Here is a 20,431-nt window from a genome sequence, read left to right as displayed (position 1 = left end):
GCAAGACACATAAGCTCATTGCAAAAGAGCCTGGCTGTTCACAGAGCTCTGTGTCCAAGCACATTAATAGACAGGCGAAGGGAAGAAAAAGACGCGGTAGAAAAAAAATGTACAAGCAATAGGGATAAATTCACCCAGAAGAGGATTGTGTCAGTTATCATAATAAACATTTGAAATATATGAAATATCTGTGTGTAATAAATGATTATACACGTTACCCTTTTTGAATAGAATCTCAGGAAGTCACATGCCAGTGTACCTTGTGGATGTTGGTACAATGACAGGTAAAGTCAGAGAACTGGTAGATATGATGCAGAGGAGGAAAGTTGACATTCTGTGTGTCCATGAGACCAGGTGGAAAGGGAGCAAGGCTAGAAGCATTGGAGCAGGGTTTAAACTGTTTTATAATGGTGTGGACAGGAAGAAAAATGGAGTTGGAGTGATCCTGAAGGAGGAATTTGTGAAGAGAGTGTCAGGTAGGTTGATGAGTCTGAAGCTGGATATTGAAGGTGTGATGTTGAATGTTGTTAGTGCCTATGCTCCACAAGTAGGTTGTAAGCAAGATGAGAAAGACAGATTCTGGAGCGAGTTGGAGGAAGTGATGTAGACTGTTTCTAGGGGTGAGAGAGTAGTGATAGGGGCAGATTTGAATGGACATGTTGGGGAAGGGAATATTGGGGACGAGGAAGTGATGGGCAGGTTTGGTCTTCAGGAAAGGAACCCAGAAGGACAGAGGCTGGTAGACTTTGCTAAAAATATGGAGAGGGCTGTGGTGAACACGTACTTTCAGAAGAGGCAGGAACACAGGGAGACATATAAGACTGGTGGCAGGAGCACACAAGTGGACTATATCTTATGTAGACGCTGTAATCTGATGGAAATTAGCGATTGTAAAGTAGTGGTAGGTGAGAGTGTAGGTAGACAGCATAGGATGGTGATGTGTAAGATGACTCTGGTGGTGAGGAAGATGAAGAAAGTAAAGGCAGAGCAGAAGACAAAGTGGTGGAAGTTAGAAAAGGAAGAGTGCTGTGTGGTTTTCAGGGAGGAGTTCAGACAAGTTTTAGGTGGTCAAGAAGGGCTTCCAGATGACTGGACTACTACAGCCAAAGTGATCAGGGAGACGGGTAGGAAGGTGCTTGGTGTGTCATGTGTCAGGTGACAGGAGGGTTAGGGAAAGATGGAAGGAGTACTTTGAGGAACTGATGAATGAGGAAAATGACAGGGAGAGAAGAGTTAGAGAGGCAAATATTGTTGACCAGGAAGTAGAAAGTATTAGCAAGGGTGAAGTTATGAGAGTTTTGAAGAGGATGAAGTGAGGAAAGACAGTTCGTCCTGATGACATACCTGTGGAGGTATGGAAGTGTCTAGGAGAGATGGCAGTAGAGTTTTTAACTAGGTTCTTCAACAAGGTTTTAGAGAGTGAGGGGATGCCTGAGGAATGGAGAAGTGTTTTGGTGCCGATTTTTAAGAACAAGGGAGATGTGCAGAGTTGTGGAAACTACAGAGGTATTAAGCTGATGAGCCATACAATGAAGTTGTGGGAAAGAGTAGTGGAAGTGGACATTTGTGAGCAGCAGCATGGTTTCATGCCAAGAAAGAGCACTAGAGATGCATTATTTGCTTTAAAAATGTTAATAAAGAAGTACAGAGCGGGTCAGAAAGAGCTGCATTGTGTCTTTGTAGGTTTAGAGAAAGCATATGACAGAGTGCCAAGAGAGGAGCTGTGGTATTGTTTGGGGAGGTCTGGGGTGGCAGAGAAGTATGTTAGAGTGGTCCAGGATATGTATGAGAGCAGTAGGACAGTGGTAAGGTGTGCCGCAGGTGAGACAGAGGGCTTCACGGTGAAGGTGGGACTGCATCAAGGATCGGCTCTGAGCCTCTTCTTGTTTGCGGTGGTGATGGACAGGCTGACAGATGAGGTCAGACAGGAATCTCCATGGACTATATGCGGATGACATTGTGATCTGTAGTGAGAGCAAGAAGCAGGTGGAGGAATGTCTAGAGGTGGAGGTTTGCTCTGGAGAGAATAGGAATGAAGGTTAGTCGCAGCAAGACAGAATACATGTGCGTGAATGAGAGAGAACCAAGTGGAACAGTGAGGTCACAGGGAGAAGAGGTAAAGAAGGTGCAGGATTTTAAGTGCTTATTGTCAACAGTCCAGAGCAATGGGGAGGGTGGAAAAGAGGTGAAGAAGCGTGTGCAGGCAGGTTGGAATGGGTGGAGAAAAGTGTCAAGTCTGTTGTGTGATAAAAGTGTACCAGCAAGAATGAAAGGAAAGGTGTTCAGGACAGTAGTGAGACCAGCGATGTTGTATGGTTTGGAGACAGTTGCACTGAGGAAAAGATAGGAGGAAGAGCTAGAGGTAGCAGAGCTGAAGATGTTGAGGTTCTCTTTGGGAGTGACGAGGATGGATAAGATCAGGAATGAGTATATCAGAGCACATGTGAGATGTTTTGGAGACAAAGTTAGAGAGGCCAGGTTGAGATGGTTTGGACATGTTCAGAGGAGGGAGAATGAATATATTGGTAAAAGGATGCTGAGGTTAGAGCTGCCAGTCAGGAGGTCAAGAGGAAGACCAAAGAGGAGGTTTGTGGATGAAGTGAAGGAGGACATGAAGGTAGTTGGTCTGAGAGAAGAGAATACAGAGGATAGGACTAGATGGAGGCAGATGATTCGCTGTGGCGACCCCTGAAGGGAACTGCCAAAATAAGAAGAAGACCCTTTTTGAATAGAATTAGTTAAATAAATCTACTTTTTGATGATATTCTAATTATATGACCAGGACCTGTGTGCATATATGTATAATATTTTTATTTTTATATGTTTGTTTGTTTTTTTCTCTACAAAGGTATACAGAATTAGCCAAACGTGGTCATACTCAATTCTAGTAAGAATATGAGTCTGAAACTGCTCCATTGGGCTTTGATTATGGGGCGTGTTTCAACCGAACCAGGAAAGAACTCAAGTGGATAGACCTACAACCAATCAGAGCAACTGTGTTGACAAGTCCGCATTTTTTTCCGCAGGTTGTTTTCTATGTCCGCTGATTGAAGCGACTATTATGTGATATATATAGACCCATGAGTGTGATTTTTAGCAAGCAACCTTGCCAAAATAACACACATTTTATCCCCCAAACACAATTTTTACCTGCCGGAGCAGTTCACGTCCTCAAGATTTTATTTATACAGAATGCAAACACCGAAATTAATCTGCAGAAGCCAGGTAATGCAAGTAAGAGCTCTGTACGTTTGTTCATGTTGGTTATTATTGTAAATGTTATGTGCTTTGAGACATGAGGTAATTTAACAGTGTCTCTTATGATGCTTTGCAGAATCTGCGGCATGGCTTTGGAGAGCACTATGAAGGGACGGCGGGATCTCATGCTTTCAAAGCTAGCTTGACTCTGAAATTGCCTATCCTACCTTTGATGTGAGGCCATTAATTAAGAAAAATACAAACTCAGCAAACTCAGAAGTTATGGAACTCATTACTTAGTTAATCATTAATTACTAAAATAGTATCAAATGAAAATAAATAAACAATAATTATTATTATTATTATACATTAAACAATTATTAAATGTGATGCAATATATGAAGAGCAATATTTTCAGATTTTAGACTTACTGCAGCAGCTCTACAGCAGACAGTTGTGGTATACTATAAATCAATGGCCATTAAACGTTAACAGCAATTCACACTGAGCTCCATCATGTATCTGATCAGAAGTGGAGATTATGATGTTTGAGCTTCACTGATTTGTCCTTCACATGCATGTAGCAGATCAACACTGCAGTTGGCACAGGAACAAAGACAGCTCCATTATTGACTGCTTTCTGGCGGGATGTTTTCCAAATGACTATGTAGGGCTTGTTGTAAAACTTTGGAGGTATTCAGCCACTTGGAAAGATTCAAGGAAAGAGAAAAGAAAAAAAACAACAACATTCCTGTCCGTTAGCTTACAATGTGAAGATGCCAAAAATTAGAGAGGGGCATGGAAAATAAAGCACTTAGTGATGGTCAAAGACAGAGAATAAAAGTAAAACTTAGTTATCTAATTGCCTTTGAATGCCTATTGATTCAAGACGAGATCACCTGCACACTAAAAATAACTTCAGGTCTTAAAATAAACATGATATACAATTAAAATAACAGTAAGCCAGGAGACATTTTAAGGTTATATATGATTATAATGACATATAGGGAGAGACTGCAACAAATCAGATCTATACAGCTAAATGCTCAAGTTCAACAGGATCATGAACATCAAAAGTTCCCATCAAAGCAAATTATAAACAGACCTGACGTTCAGCATTTACATACTTCAGTCTGCCAAGTCAAATGCACACAGGAACACCATAAAATGTTCCCTCTCTGAAAGTATATGGTCTACACTGCAGAAATTCAAAGACTCTGGAGCTGAGCTCTGCTTATGATTTCTCCAACCAACTCTCAATCCACCATATTTGTGCCATAAAGCCAGAAAATATAATTAAATAAACTGCTAAAGCCATTAGGCAGTTGTGCAGGCAGTACTTAACAGAGAGGAATGTGAAAAAGGAGACAAGGAGGCCGAGAATAAGGTCACCCTGACCATCTGCGTTGTTTTAAAAAAGTACAATATTAGAGGCGACGGGAAATACATGATGATCTTACATGCCAATGAATTGCCCCTACTGCAGTGTTGTTAAAGCTGTCAAAAACTAAAGTTTTCATTTATTGAAATAAAGCTGAAATTAAATAAAATCCTCAAATAAGCAATGAATAAAGCTCCAAAACACAGCACACACTTGGGCACAATTCTTGTTTCTATAGTAACAGTGTCTTCTCTAATTGGCAAATTATTAAAGACACTGCCCTTTTCAGAATTATGGGTAACGTAGTCCAGCTATTACACTATACAGACAGTGATTGTAGGAACAGAGCTGACTGTAAGGGCTGGGTAGTGTGCACACTGATCAGCAATCGATCTTAAACAAACAACATAGGGCAGATCCTCCAATGCTCCGCTGCCATTCCAAATCATTCCTCACACACAATTTCACAATCCATGTCTCAACACAAACTCAACTAATGAAATGCGTTTTTCTCAGGAACTGATTTCAACACCAAAACAAACATCTCAGTAATGGTCTGATGGTGGGAATAAAATCTTCCCAAGCTCTGCTTTGGTAATGAGGAGGTTTGGAGGCAGACATTTAAAGAGTGGTTTCCAATAGTGCAAGATAATTACAATACCATCATGCCGACCACACAGGGGGAAGTTTGGTCTTCAGGGGGGTGGGGAAAAAGGAAAAGGAAGTTTCTTTGGAATGTGTCCATGTCAGAGCAGAAAGAGTGAAAGCTCTTCTGAGGGAAATCTGGGAACTCAGATCCTGGTACTAACATTAGGGCTGCACGATTAATGGCAATAAACCAGCTTTTATTCAATTACTATGAAATCGTTAAAGCTGTGACAACTTTTTATGTGCAGCTTGTCAATGCTGCTCCATCTGAAAGCACTGCAAGTTTGTGTCGCTTATAAAGTGTATTTGAAAAAGCAACACGCGTAAAACACCTTTCCAAACATGAGAAGCATTTTTGAACTTCTTGTCCAACAGAAGACAAAATATATATATTTTAAGTTTTTACTCCAAACTCTCATCATAACGACTTGTTGATTGATGAACACCGAAGTTGAGCATCCTTCTGTGAGATGATGTAGTTTCTTACACAGAATAAGACACACATCATCATATTTTATAGTATTCTATACAGTGAAAAAGGCCATGTCAATTAGCATTGAAGCATAAATATACTTTATTATAATGACAATACCTGAAAAGCCTCAGATAACTCAGATAAACCATATATTGTCGCAGTCGCCTGTTTATTGGTAACTTTAATCAAAGCATTTCAATCTATTTATTCAGCTAGTAGGATGCCCATAGGAATATCCTGTAACACTACATTTGGAGTTTCTGCATGAGAGTGCCCTCTGGCTTTCAGGAGGATTTTTCGCATTTTACTTCTGATCACAGATTACTGCTTCAATAAGCTGCGCATGTTTTAAAAATTTTTTTTATAAAACTGATCGCACTGCTGTTTAATTATGATTGATCATGCAACCCTAATAGCTATTATAGCTATATCATAGCCAATGTTGCAACTCAAATGTGCAAAATGGAAATACTGCAAAATATATTTGCGAATAAAGAAATGTTTCTATCCTGTGTCCTAGCTCCAGCTCCATCTGGAGGCTTCCTAAAGCTCAGCAACTGTGCACACAGTAAGACAGTAATGATGATGTTGTTTTTACACCAATCCCAGCATGAGTCCGAATCGATGATGAAACGCTGGACAAACTAGTTATTCAACCTTGTTGAGCAGGACATTTCAGTACTGCTGCTCAGTTTCAGGTCAATTATAAGATGTTTCAACTGTAATTACTCACCGTCCATCAACAAAACTCTGTGTGTGTGTGTGTGTGTGTGTGTGTGTGTGTGTGTGTGAGATCAATAAAAGCACATGCAAGTCGAGTACTAACATGAATGACTGATGATCAATTTTGCAACAAATCTTGCTTCATCCATTATCTTTACTCAAAGTAGTAAGAATTAAAGAGAATCTGCATTAATAGACGGTTTTAGGCAATTCTGCAGCCCACAGCTGATTTACAGTAGTATTTCAGTAAGACAGTAATAATGTGATTAAGGCGGCTAGCCAATGATCTACACAAAATAAAACACACAAATGCATTGTAGCTGCAGTGTTTGGGGTGGTTCAAGTTTTCCCTGGTGTCTGTGTGCCCCAATAAGTGGACGGGCAATATGCTAACGTTTTATCTTGACATCACAATGAAATGGTTTGGAATTTGTTTAAAAAATGATTTGTTTAATTGAATGTGAGTGTGTTTACATGCATATTCTTATTCCGATTATGCATAATAAGCCAACAACGCAAGTGGTTACGTAAATTAGGTAACCCGTTTCCTTTAATCAGAGTAAGCTCATAAACGGCTAAAGCATAAACCGGTTGACAACTTGACACAGGTAGTTTTTTGCCTCTTACGCCGATTTTGCGCAACAAACGCATTAACTTGCTCTCTGACAGCTTATTGAAGTGCGCATGTGTTATAGGTGACACTTAAACGCATCCAGAAAGAGCGAGCGTTTTGCATGAAAGATAGGAGATCCCAAACGCAGACTCCTTTAAGACCCAGAAATAAAAAATAAAAATAAAAAATGTGTTCTCATCCGATTCAGCAGAAGTAGAAGAGGTTCAGTCAGTCAAAACACTGTATCTGTAACTGCATGAGAGAATGAGCTGTAAATATCCCGCTGACATGTTATGTTTGCAAGCTTTATTTAACATTCTAATTGACATAACATTTGGAATACTCAGAAATTATTTTTTTTGACGTCACCACATGGAAATAAGCCGGTTTATCAATATAGTCATGTAAATGTGTTTTACTTACGTTGTCAGTTTACTGGTTTGCATGTAAACAGGGAAAACTGTTTATTTCATTAAGCTGATATTTGTGAGTTATCAGTGCACATTAAAATTTAAAACTTTGAAGGACGTTTTTATTCACTTAGAACCATGTTACGCACAAAAGATAATTTTCAAAAATCCATAATGGGGCACTAACATTAAAAAAGTGGTATGCACGATTTAAGGCCATCTTGGAACTATGACCACATGTTTTTTATGTACCTAATTTGCATAAAAACAGGTGGATGAAAATAGCTAATAAGAATATGCTCTGAAAGTACTGGGAAGGAGAAAGGTAATGAGGTAATACTGTATAAAAGATGAAAATGGCTCTTTAGAATCCAGTACAAAGCGCTCCCACATTTTTGGGTCAATTAATATTTTCAGGCCTGGATATTCCAAGTTGTCCATAACCATGGGAAACTTGTAGAGCCTTTTCTGCTACATGACATGTGGGGAAAATTCACAACTACTATATGTCTAAGAATGAATTTTCAATGAATAAAATGGTGCTAACAGAGCCCATTCATTTGAGAGGGCTAAAGAGAGCCCGGGGCTCGGGTCTGGAAGAAACCACAAGACACAGGGCATGTGTATGTTCATGTGAATATCTAAGACTGTCTGCATTTGTGAGTGTATGTGTGTGTGCTGTTTGTTTATGAGTCATCCACTGAATGAGTCTCATGTGATACTTGGTGCCACTCCTTGTTCCTTTTTAATTTCATTACAAGCTGAAGAGCAAATCAAATTAGCTTTACCGTATAACAGCCACTTCAAAGAGACTCCGAAGCCTCTCACTGAAGATAGTGCTTGCACTTCATTACCCAATGAAAAACTATATCATAGAGCAGCTCAATTACACTTAATATAGTGCAATAAGAAGCATCTTAAAGGATTCATTCTTAACTTTCTTTACATGTTACAATTATACAAGCTCAGCAAAACCTGCCTGCTGGAGTCAGTCACACTTATCTAGTTGAGCTCAGCTCACAGCAGGAAATCCCAAAACACTTTGGTCATGGTTCTGTTTTATGCAAGAAGAGCATGATAATAGAACCTTCACAACTTCCAGAAATCATTCTGTATAGAAGGTTCAAAATAGCAGCGTTTATTTGAACCAGAAAGGTTGTAACCATGTAAAAGTATTTTTTAAAAGGTCTGTAACCATGCAAAAGACTTTTGATCCATTTACGCATCCTTATTGGATACAAGGATTCATTTTTTTTCCACAAAAAAAAAAAAAAAAAGAATCTGACTGACAAACTTCTGAAAGGCCACTTTTACATTCAGCGTTACATTTTCTTTGGTATAACTGGAATAGCACATTACCGTCTCAGGTTCAATAATTAAGTGGTCTGTTCAACACATTGTGCTCCTGATCTAGTTCATAAAACATTCCATTAAAATTTTATAACAAATAGGTTTTGAATTTGACAGCTCAAACACTTCAGATAAAGTATATTGTTTGATTATATAGTACTGGTCAAGGAGTGAGCTTTTTGCATTCATGGAATTTATGGGAAAACTGGCAGTTTTAGTACAGCGGTTATTAAATCTGACAAGGGGGAATTTAGCAACTGATACATGCCTTGCTTGAGGACACATTGGCAAGGCCATACAGTTCCTTTGTTTAAAAAAATAAAATAAATCATAGCACAATACACTTTAAAGTTTTATGAAAGTAGATAAAGCAGTGTGATGTAGTTTTTTTTTAGCACAACACACTTCAATTTAGCTTGTATGTATGATGAAAAAGATTACGATGGTACACGCTGTACACACATCAAATTGCAGTGCTATTCGATGACCTGTTGCTACAGTAAGTGAAGCATGCTGGGATGTGATTTATAAACATGCTGTGCTCATCATTTGTTCTAATTGTCCTGAGAGCCTCATTGGTGCTGAGTCCAGCACTGAGCAAGCCTGGTGTTCATCATGGAAATTTCCCATTTAAACCTGCATCGGCTGATGATGAAGTCACATAAACCCTTGAACAAAAAGCTAATTCTGAAGAATAACCATACCCCATTATTCAATTTCACAAACAAAATCTGTGCTTCTTGCTTTCCCACGGTGACACTGACATTCCAGGTAGATGATTTTTCAGACCAACTCTGGACTAACTTCCATTTTTGCCTAAATTCCAGACAGTTGGATGACTCTGGGTGACTAAGAATTCTTCACTTGAGAAAAGGATGAGTTAGCATTAGCAATATGAGATGGCCAACAGAAAAACACATACACAACCTACAGGAAGTAAATGTGGGGTGGATTGAGCACTATGACCTCACTACAAAACTCAATCACAAACATGCTCTGTTTAGAAGAATCCTGCTCTATATTAGTGTTCCAAAACTTCCCCCTCCAAGAACATTCCATTAAAGCATTTCCTGCAAGATCCCCCTCATCCCCCAACTACTCAAAACAGTATAATTTGCTTCCCAAAATGGCTACAACTTCATTACCAAAACATGAAAGATTTGATCACGAAACACACATCAACAAACATAAACATATCATAACTCTTATAAGTAAACATTTGCTGCACCTAAAGCTGTCAGCCATTGTAAAATGCACAGGAAGTGATGAGGTCATTCTATTCCCAATCCCCCACCCACTATTTTGAGAAGACGGCTTTATTCCTTCTCTAGAACACAGGAAGACGACGTAGGACTTTGACCTCACCTTTCCCTGGTCAATAAAGAGGGAGCTATCCAGTTGAGAAAAGGGTCTAAAGGCAACAGCCTACTGTAGATGTATCATATACAAGCATCCTCTATGAATTAGCTTATGAATATTACACACACTTAAAAAATAAAGAGTGTGCATACATGACCTCCTGAACAAAGGTTATCCAAACGCTGAGCATGACAGATCATCCAGACAGCCTCCTAACTGCTGTTAGGCTCCACAAGCATTCCTGAGATTCCTTTTCTGATATGTGCTTTCTCTTAAAATGTGCAAAAGAAGTTAACAGTTCTCTCTTGCCCTACCCAAAAGCAATTTCATCAATTTCATCAACTTGCATTAAAGGGATAATCGGGAAGTAAGCATTTTTTGACATTGACATTCTTTCAAAAAATATAAAAAACAAATTCTGTGCTTCCGATTCTCCCACAGTCAGTGACACTGACATTCCAGTCAGATGATTTTTTCCAGACTAAATCAGTAAGAAAAACATTATTCAACTTATTCTTTAAGAAATTCTTACAAAAATAAAATAAAATAAACAACCCAACATTTAAAATGTGGGAGGAATTCCACTTGTGAATTCCGCTGATTTTTAGTATTTTATATATTTTGTAATATCCTAGGCCAAAATTATCTTCTGGATTCTAGAATAGGTATGGATTATTTGGTTAAAGTGCCTCTAAACATGGCATAGTGACCTGTAGCTCTCAAATACCTGTATTTGAAACAAGAGTTGCTTATATGATTTTTTTTTTATTTTTATTATTATTATTAAAATCAACAACGGCTGAATTCAGCCTTGAATCCTGCTCATGAAACTTAATGAATCTCATCTACAGTGACCATACTGCATTATGTAGAACATTTTGTAGCCTATTTGATTCGGATATGTTAAAAGTCTTCAGTTAAGTGGTAATTTTTCATTTCTTTTGTAGCCTACATGCACACGGTACAGTAGGCTACACAAATGCCCTTAAAAACACTAAAATTCCCCATAAATACAAAAGCTTCAGTGACTTCTGGCACTGATCAACAACTAATACTCCACTGTCAGCATTTAGCCTACTCAAACCTGTTCCACCCCAACCACACCTGACCACGGCTCTGAAGAGATGCAGGCCACACATACAAATACATTTAGGCTTCACTTCATTTTTTGTTTCATGATTTATTTGAGATATCAACAACAGTTGGGTTGCGCAGCTCACATTAATCGTGTAGATTCTAATGATACAGTAAAGCAGTTGACGATTTGAATACTCTTTTTTTTTGCACAGTGAAATTACTACATTATCTAACTGATTATTTATGCAGTGCGTAATTCAAAACTTCTAAAAAAGTAACAGGAAATGTTGTGCCACGTCGCAACAAAGTGCCTTGAGGGAACAGCACAAAGTTTATTATTTTCTTTTTGGGGCGGAATGTAAACCCTTTTACCCAAAAACCCAGGCACTGGCCTTAACTGAAATTGCATTACAGGCCTTTCGCAACACCATATTTTACATACCAACACTGATTATCTATCACGTCTTGCGGTTAGCAGACAAATCCATTGGAGCATTTACCTGTTATAACCTCCCGTTTGCCTTCATCCAGATGAGTTGAGATCATATCCCCCATCGCGCCGCTGTTATATGGCAAAATTCGGCTGGATTGGACAACTTCTCCTTCGAGACAGCAGCTCTGTAGTAGTAACAGTTGGGCGCTGGTTTCTTATGATAAGATATAAACTGGAGTTGATTTGAGCGGCTCCTCCCTCTTTTTACTCAAGCAGTTAGAGCCAAAGCAGTAAGAGGTTGGAGTTGCTGTTGCATTTAGACAGAGTTGACAGCACTGTGCTGTATTAGGCAGTAAGGCTTCGCTTCTTTAGTCCCGACACTGTGCTCGATTCCAGCGTCAAAACACACTTGTCTTTGCTGAGCGTGCTGAAGGAGGGTTTACAGAAATCTGACTTCATCTTCAATTAGAGGCGGGGACGTTCATTCCAAGAACGAATCGTTTTTTTAGAGCAAGGTGAACGAACCGTTCCCATCAACGCCCATGCACTCACTGGTTACATTTTTATTCACTTTTGGAAGCACGTGCTTTCCTGACTTCAAAGACTCGAATCCCTATGATACATAATTCTCATATTATTATACAGAGTTTGATTGTAACGTGTCTAATGCAGACCTGTGCTGAAAAAAAAGGAATTTAAATGTGTGCAATGTGCAATGAATACTAATAAAGCATCCTATGTAAAACTCGTTTGAACTATTAACCATTTTTTTTACTGATAGCCCTATAGTTTTGGATGTTTGTTATGGTTTGCTGCTAAAGCCCATGAAATATACATGCACAACCCCTCTTTATGTTATTTTCATGTATCAAATAATAGGCTATCATTTAGTAAAGAGATTTAAAGACATTAAAATGTTGAGTGAAGCATCACTGGTGTGTTAGGCAGAATAAAACAAGACTATGTCGCCCTCTAGTGGGTACTAGTGGAATTATCTGTTAATTATTCCTTTAATTCTTAGCCCTGGTATAAATACAGACAGTCACATTATTCTCGTGCACATCATTAATTTTAATATTTCAGGACGTTAATTTAACATCTCTCATATTGGTTCATATAACTGTGTTCAATATCACAAAACAGTCACACACACACAAAAACAGTCACACACTTTATTAAAATGATAGAAACTGCTGGAAGGCTAAGCTTAATATGCACAAATGCACATGTCAACAGAGGAGCTGCGGAGGCGTGTTTGGGATTAGGCATCTATCGACGTAAGCACCACATCCCATTTACACCAACTGTAGCTCTGAGCGCGCGCTCACCGCGAGTCCAGCAGGCAGAGGCAGCAGGTGACAGGATGGCATCTCTGGGACTCAAGGCGATTGTCGGAGAAAGTAAGAAACGTTTCGCTGAAGTTGCTATAGGACGTTTGTAATAGGCTATTGTAATATTACAGATATTTATAATTTGTTGAATTACTGACATTTTCATTGAAATGTCTGTTGAAATGCATTATTATTAAGTCTATTACAATACGCTATTTACTAACAATATAGCCTCATATCACCGCTCTTCTTAAATCCTTATTCTTTAAATTTAACACATGCTTTTATTATATTATATCATATTATATTATAACATAGGCCTATTATATTAGTAATCAGTTTGATTAATCAGTTATTATTTAATCATATTTGCAATATGCACTAAAATGAATGATTGTAATGTTGCTAAAAGCACACAAACATTGGAGATGCACACTAATCTGTGTAGTCCTGTGGGATTAAGGATCTAAAGGGGCGGACTGCGTGGAAGCACAAAGAGTGGAAAAATAGGCCTGAATTCAAACAGTACAGACTGGCAACTGCTCTTAGAAAAGCTATTAAACCAGACTTGTGTGTTAGATGTTAATGGTTCTATCTCTAATCTATCTCTATCTACCTACCTACCTACCTACCTATCTGAATGTAAAAATTTTGTAATTCCTTATACCATATATTATTGACCTGTTGTTTTATCTATAGGCTCAATGGATGTTAGGTTTTCCATACTCCATCTTTTACAGTTACTTTCTGAAATGGCGTGTCAAAAATTGACTTTTCTTCCCCCAGCTCTGGTTCATTTCTAGACCTAAATGCAACAATGAGGATTAATAGGATTTCCAGGTGTTCATAATTCACTCTTGATTCTTTTTTTCATCATATCTGGTTTTAACTTCTTGCCATCTGCCTGTCTTTCCTGCTATGTCTGCTGCCATATACAGTGCTGGTGTTGATTAAATCTTAAGAGGTTCTGAGAAAAACATCACCAATCAGGTGTGAGCGTTAGTTTCTTCAGCAAATGTGATGATCAAGTAATACATATTTATGACTGAAGCAGGATCAAGGAATACAGAAGTCTGGAGGGTGTGTGTCTAGTCATGTTTTTGGACATAATACGTCTGACATAATATGTTTTGGTTTGAACTAATATTGTATCTGATCTTTAGTCTATTAGTAACTTTTCAGTCTGTATCTAATGCTTTCAATCCAGTTTCCATGCACCCTTAAATATTAATCACACCAGCAATGTTTTTATAGACAGTTTTTCAGGCTGGATGCTGATTTGTTGTTCGGTAATAGCCTGTGAGATTCATCACAAGTTTATTTAAATGCAACAACACGTCTGGGTGTCGGAACTGACAGATCCAGCGTCTGTAGCTGTGAAATGTGTTATATGACTGCAGGAAGCTGTTGCATTTGGGATCTTACGATTCAATGGATATTTTAGGAGGGCGGTATAAATGATTAAGGTCCACTGTGCTCCCATCCAGTGGAAGATATGCAAAGAGAGACGGAGAGTGAGAGAACAAATAGTTACAAAGCGCAAGAGAAAGAGAGACAGGGGAAGAACAAAAATAGAGAGGCTGGTCCTGTAAGAGGATTGGGAAGAGATTAGGCCTGTGATTGCTGGGTCTCTCTCACCACACTGAATATATATCATTTAAACTAACAAATGCATTTTCTGCTGTCATAAAAGACATGGATTGTAGATTTGATTTATTTTTTTATTATTTTATACAACTTTTTAATCCCCAGAAGCTATTTAATTTGGGGAAAATAAAAAGATAACAAAGAAACAATAATAATATTAAAGCTGCGAGCAGCGATGACGGGCCCAAGCCGGGGGCACCGCCACCCCGGTGGCATCAGTTTAACTGTGCACAGAAGGCCAATAGGCATTTAATATGGGAAAAAATAAATAAAGGGACTATGTCAAAGTCATTTGAATTCACCTCATTAACTGCAGCAACTGGTGCTGCTATGACCAGGAACCACAACACTCACATCTATGAGATCAGTTAAATTTTATTCTTTAATTTTATGTCAGGTGATGTCAAATGTCAATTTCAAAATGAGTGCAGAATACTGTCCAAATGCTGAAGTTGTATTATCCTTACACTTCTCTTAAAAATAAATTAAGCCAAATCACAGAGACCGCAACAATGATTTTAATATCAGTGTCAGGTAAGAGTAATATGCGTGCATATAATTTATGGAAGTTTATTATAAACAGCCACTTTTATAAAATCATGTGAAATTTTTTTTTTTTATCCATTTGAATTCTATCAATAAATAATTAGGTTAAAGAGGTGTAATACGTGATCTTTGCAAACACAGCACATGACCTTCTTTAAAGCCCATGTTATAGAAAACAATTAAAAGTATTAGGATATCACTTTCAATTATGTGCAAATGTATTTTTTGCAGCTCAAAATTTTGTAAGTTCAGAAGACCAGTGTTTAATTAAAGATATAATATATGTTTTTGTTTTACTTATTTTTCACAATAAAGTGATAGATATTTGTGATAGCCTATGAAATGAAAGGGTTAAATTATGAAAAAACAAGAGACAAGGTGACACACACACAGAGTGAGAGAGACCCCCTACACACACACACACACACACACACACACACACACGCACACACACAGAGTGATCCTGAGAGAGGGAGAGGGGGGGTAATTTTTTCATATTTATATTTTTTTAATTATAATTATTTGTATTACCACAATTATTTAACTAATTATATAAAACAATATTGTCAATGCCCTACAAATAAACTTGTTTTATACATTTATTTTTTTATTCAAACCCAGAATAATATGTTTAATCCTTTAATGCAGGCCAAAGCATTGAGAGGTAATCTTTTTAGACAGAAAAGTGTCTCTCTCTCTCTCTCTCTCTCTCTCTCTCTCTCTCTCTCTCTCACACACACACACACACACACACACACACACACACACACACACACACACACACACACACACACACACACACACACACACACACACACACACACACACACACACACTTACACTCATGTCTGGTTCACTATCTTTTTGGGGACTCACCATAGACGTAATGGTTTTTATGCTGTACACTCCATATATTCTGTCCTCCTACACTGCTCCTACCCCTAAACCTACCCATCACACAACTTTCTGCATTTTCACCTTTTCAAAAGAACTCATTCTGTCTGATTTATAAGCTTCTGTACCCATTGGGACCTCAGTTTAGGTCCCTACAGTGACACGAGTCCTCATGAGTCTGTGTGCATTCAGGTTTAAGTCCCCACCAGGCTAGAAAAACACACACACACACACGCACACACGCACACACGCACACACGCACACACGCACACACACACACACACACACACACACACACACACACACACACACACACACACACACACACACACACACACACTAGTAATGCTGAAGTATGCTGCAGGTAACTCAAATCAGCTCAGCCCCTCCCCCATTCCCCCATCCACAACACATACACACAGCCAGACACACACACACACATACACACACACACACACACACACACACACTCATATCTGGTTCACTATCTTTCTGGGGACTCACCATAGACGTAATGGTTTTTATGCTGTACAAAACATTAATTCTGTCCTCCTACACTGCCCCTGCCCCTAAATCTACCCATCACACAACTTTCTGCATTTTCACCTTTTCAAAGTAACTCATTCTGTTTGATTTATATGCTTTTGTACCCATTGGGAAGTCCCCATGAGTCTGTGTGCATTCAGGTTGAAGTCCCCACCAGGCTAGAAAACCATTCACACACACACACAGAGGCAAGTTTTTTTTGCTTGAAAACTTATACAATATTGCCCTCTACTGGACATTTAAGGGAGAGCATGTGTTGAAAAAAAAACAAAAAAAAAACACAGTGTGCTATATAGAATAACCAGCAGGTGGGAGTACAGCCTTATTTATGAATCAGGCACTTGTGTTCTTATTTTGTGTTTTTTGGGCTTTTGCTACGGGAACACCGTTTGAGATATCCAATAACCGTTCGCATTTTAGCATCTTCTGTATATTTACTTCATGTTGTCCGAGTTTGGAGGAGATTGAATGAATCGCTTTTGAGGAGAAGGTAAAAACTCAGAGCTCGCTTTGCCACTTCTTATTATCTTCCAACCAAATTATCTGACTTCCTGTTGGTCAGAGCTAATGACTGTAAATTAGAAAGTTGTCCGGCTCGAAAAGTACAATATATATACCGAGTTTGGTGAATGTAGATAAAACTAACCCCCCACTTTGGACAAAAGCCACACTTCCTGCTGCCAGTTGGTGACGCTATAACTTTGACTCACAAAAGTCATATCCATGTGATCGGCCTCTTACAACGAACACACAGCTGAAGTTTCATCTAAATGAATTAATGTATGCAAAAGTTATAACACACTTCCTGTTTCCCTTTTCTCGCCATAAATTCGTCTCTTCGCCACGGCAAAACCGTTTGAGATATCAAAAAGTTGCTCGCAATTTGGCATCCTCAATGTCTTGACTTCAGGCTGACCGAGTTTGGTGCTGATCGGGTGAATCGTCTAGGAGGAGTACCGCAAATTCCAGAGCATGCGTTTTCCGAACAACCCATTATAGCTCACTTCCTGTTGGGCGAAGCTTATGACTATGAGTGCGGAAGTTGTTTGGCCCGATGAGATCTATTAGTGTACCGAGTTTCATACATGTACGTGCAAGTGTGTTTAATATATAGACCCTTTTTTTCAAGGGGGCGCTGTTGAGCCCCCCTGCCACGCCCGGGTCAAAGGCCTCTGCCCGACCCTGTTGGCCGTGCATTCCGATGCGTGTGCAAAGTTTCAAGAGTTTTCGAGCACGGGAAGGGCCCCAAAAATGCCCAAAAGGCGAAAAGATAATAATAATAATAATAATTAAAGCTGCGAGCAGCGATGACGGGCCCAAGCCGGGGGCACCGCCACCCCGGTGGCATCAGCTTAACTGTGCACAGCAGGCAATAGGCATTTAATATGGGAAAAAAATAAATAAAGGGACTATGTCAAAGTCATTTGAATTCACCTCATTAACTGCAGCAACTGGTGCTGCTATGACCAGGAACCACAACACTCACATCTATGAGATCAATTACATTTTATTCATTAATTTTATGTCAGATGATGTCTAATGTCAATTTCAAAATGAGTGCAGAATACTGTCCAAATGCTGAAGTTGTATTATCCTTACACTTCTCTTAAAAATAAATTAAGCCAAATCACAGAGACCGCAACAATGATTTTAATATCAGTGTCAGGTAAGAGTAATATGCGTGCATAAAATTTATAGAAGTTTATTATAAACAGCCACTTTTATAAGATCATGTGAAATTATATTTTTTTATCCATTTGAATTTTAATCAATAAATAATTAGTTTAAAGAGGTGTCATACGTGATCTTTGCAAACACAGCACATGACCTTCTTTAAAGCCCATGTTATAGAAAACAATTAAAAGTATTAGGATATCACTTTCAATTATGTGCAAATGTATTTTTTGCAGCTCAAAATATTGTAAATTCAGAAGACCAGTGTTATATATATAATACATTTTTTAAAACTTATTTTTCACAATAAAGTGATAGAAATTGCTGATATAACCTGTGATATGAAAGGGTTAAATTATGAAAAACAAGAAACAAGGCGACATACACAGAGTGAGAGCGACCCCCTCCACACACACACACACACACACACACAGAGTGATCCTGAGAGAGAAGGGGGGGGGGGAGGGGGGGAATGACAGACACAAAATCTAAACAGTGAGAGAACATTGTTTTTATTTCACTGTCTGAAAACACTGTTTTGCAATAACAACAATAGTTTTATCTTCAAAACAGTGTTCCCTAGGACATATCCAACCTGGTTACTAAATAAGGCTACACTCCCACCTTCTGGTTATTCTATATGCCGGTAGCTCATTGGTTATCATTTTTGTCCTTAAACAAAAGGCATTAATCTTCTCATTTTTTTAAGTTACACACACTACTTTTTTTTCCTTTTCTTTTTAAAGACAATTAAATGTGTTTTTTCTTTTGTTAGTAATGTTTTTTTAAATATTTATATTTTTTTATTAATAATTATTTGTATTAACACAATTATTTAACTAATTATATAAAACAATATTGTCAATGCCCTACAAATAAACTGGTTTTATACATGATTTTTTTTATTCAAACCCAGAATAATATGTTTAATCCTTTAATGCAGGCCAAAGCACAGCATTGAGAGGTAATCTTTTTAGACAGAAGAGTGGCTCTCACACACACACACACACACACACACACACACACACACACACACACACACACACACACACACACACACACACACACACACACACACACACACACACTCACACACACATGTTTGTTTTTGTGAATTGTGGGGACATTCCATAGGCGTAATGGGTTTTATACTGTACAAACCGTATTGTCTATCCCCTTACACTGCCCCTATCCCTAAACCTACCCATCACAGGAAACATTCTGCATTTTTACTTTTTCAAAAAAACTCCTCCTGTATGATTTATAAGCATTTTGAAAAGTGGGGACATGGGGTAATGTCCTGATTTGTCACCATTTTCTGTAATACCTGTGTCATACACATGTTATTATACACATTTTTGTCCTGATATGTAGCAAAAACAAGCACACACTGTAGAAACCAGTGACACGTGTCCCAATGAGTCTGTGTGCATTCAGGTTGAAGTCCCCACCAGGCTAGAAAAAAGAACACACACACACACACACACACACACACACACACACACACACACACACACACACACACACACACACACACACACAGTAGTAATGCTGAAGTATGCTGCAGGCAACTCTTATCAGTTAAGCCCATCCACAACCCCCCCTCCCACACACACACACACACACACACTGTAGAAATCAATGACACATGTCCCCATGAGTCTGTGTGCATTCAGGTTGAAGTCCCCACCAGGCTAGAAAAAAGAACACACACACACACACACACACACACACACACACACACACACACACACACACACACACACACACACACACACACACTAGTAATGCTAAAGTATGCTGCAGGCAACTCTTATCAGTTCAGCCCATCCACCCCACACACACACACACACACACACACTCATGTCTGGTTCACTATCTATTTGGGGACTCACCATAGACATAATGGTTTTTATGCTGTACAAACCATATTCTGTCCTCCTACACAGCTCCTACCCTAAACCTACCCATCACACAAAACTTTCTGCATTTTTACATTTTCAAAAGAACTCATTCTGTCTGATTTATAAGCTTTTGTACCCATTGGGAAGTCCCCATGAGTCTGTGTGCATTCAGGCTTAAGTCCCCACCAGGTTAGAAAACCATTCACACACACACACAGAGGC

The 20,431-nt window shown here is 38.6% G+C and overlaps 2 protein-coding genes across 2 annotated transcripts in view; one reads left to right on the top strand and one right to left on the bottom strand.

Moving 5' to 3' along the window:
• The window catches only part of niban2b (niban apoptosis regulator 2b), a 32,346-nt gene extending 20,159 nt beyond the window's left edge, over positions 1-12,187 (bottom strand). The window contains exon 1 of the mRNA XM_067438892.1: positions 11,735-12,187. Coding sequence (XP_067294993.1) covers positions 11,735-11,789 — 55 coding nt within the window. The 5' untranslated portion in view covers positions 11,790-12,187. The remainder of the gene's footprint in view (positions 1-11,734) is intronic.
• Positions 12,188-12,956: 769 nt separating this feature from the next.
• Positions 12,957-20,431, top strand: part of stxbp1b (syntaxin binding protein 1b) — a 45,940-nt gene continuing 38,465 nt past the window's right edge. Inside the window, exon 1 of the mRNA XM_067440173.1 lies at positions 12,957-13,067. Coding sequence (XP_067296274.1) covers positions 13,031-13,067 — 37 coding nt within the window. The 5' untranslated portion in view covers positions 12,957-13,030. The remainder of the gene's footprint in view (positions 13,068-20,431) is intronic.

This window comes from Pseudorasbora parva, chromosome 3 (assembly GCF_024679245.1).
Source record: "Pseudorasbora parva isolate DD20220531a chromosome 3, ASM2467924v1, whole genome shotgun sequence".
Taxonomy (NCBI): domain Eukaryota; kingdom Metazoa; phylum Chordata; class Actinopteri; order Cypriniformes; family Gobionidae; genus Pseudorasbora; species Pseudorasbora parva.
Note: the sequence above shows the minus strand (reverse complement) of the source record. Positions and strands in the feature narration are given on the sequence as shown.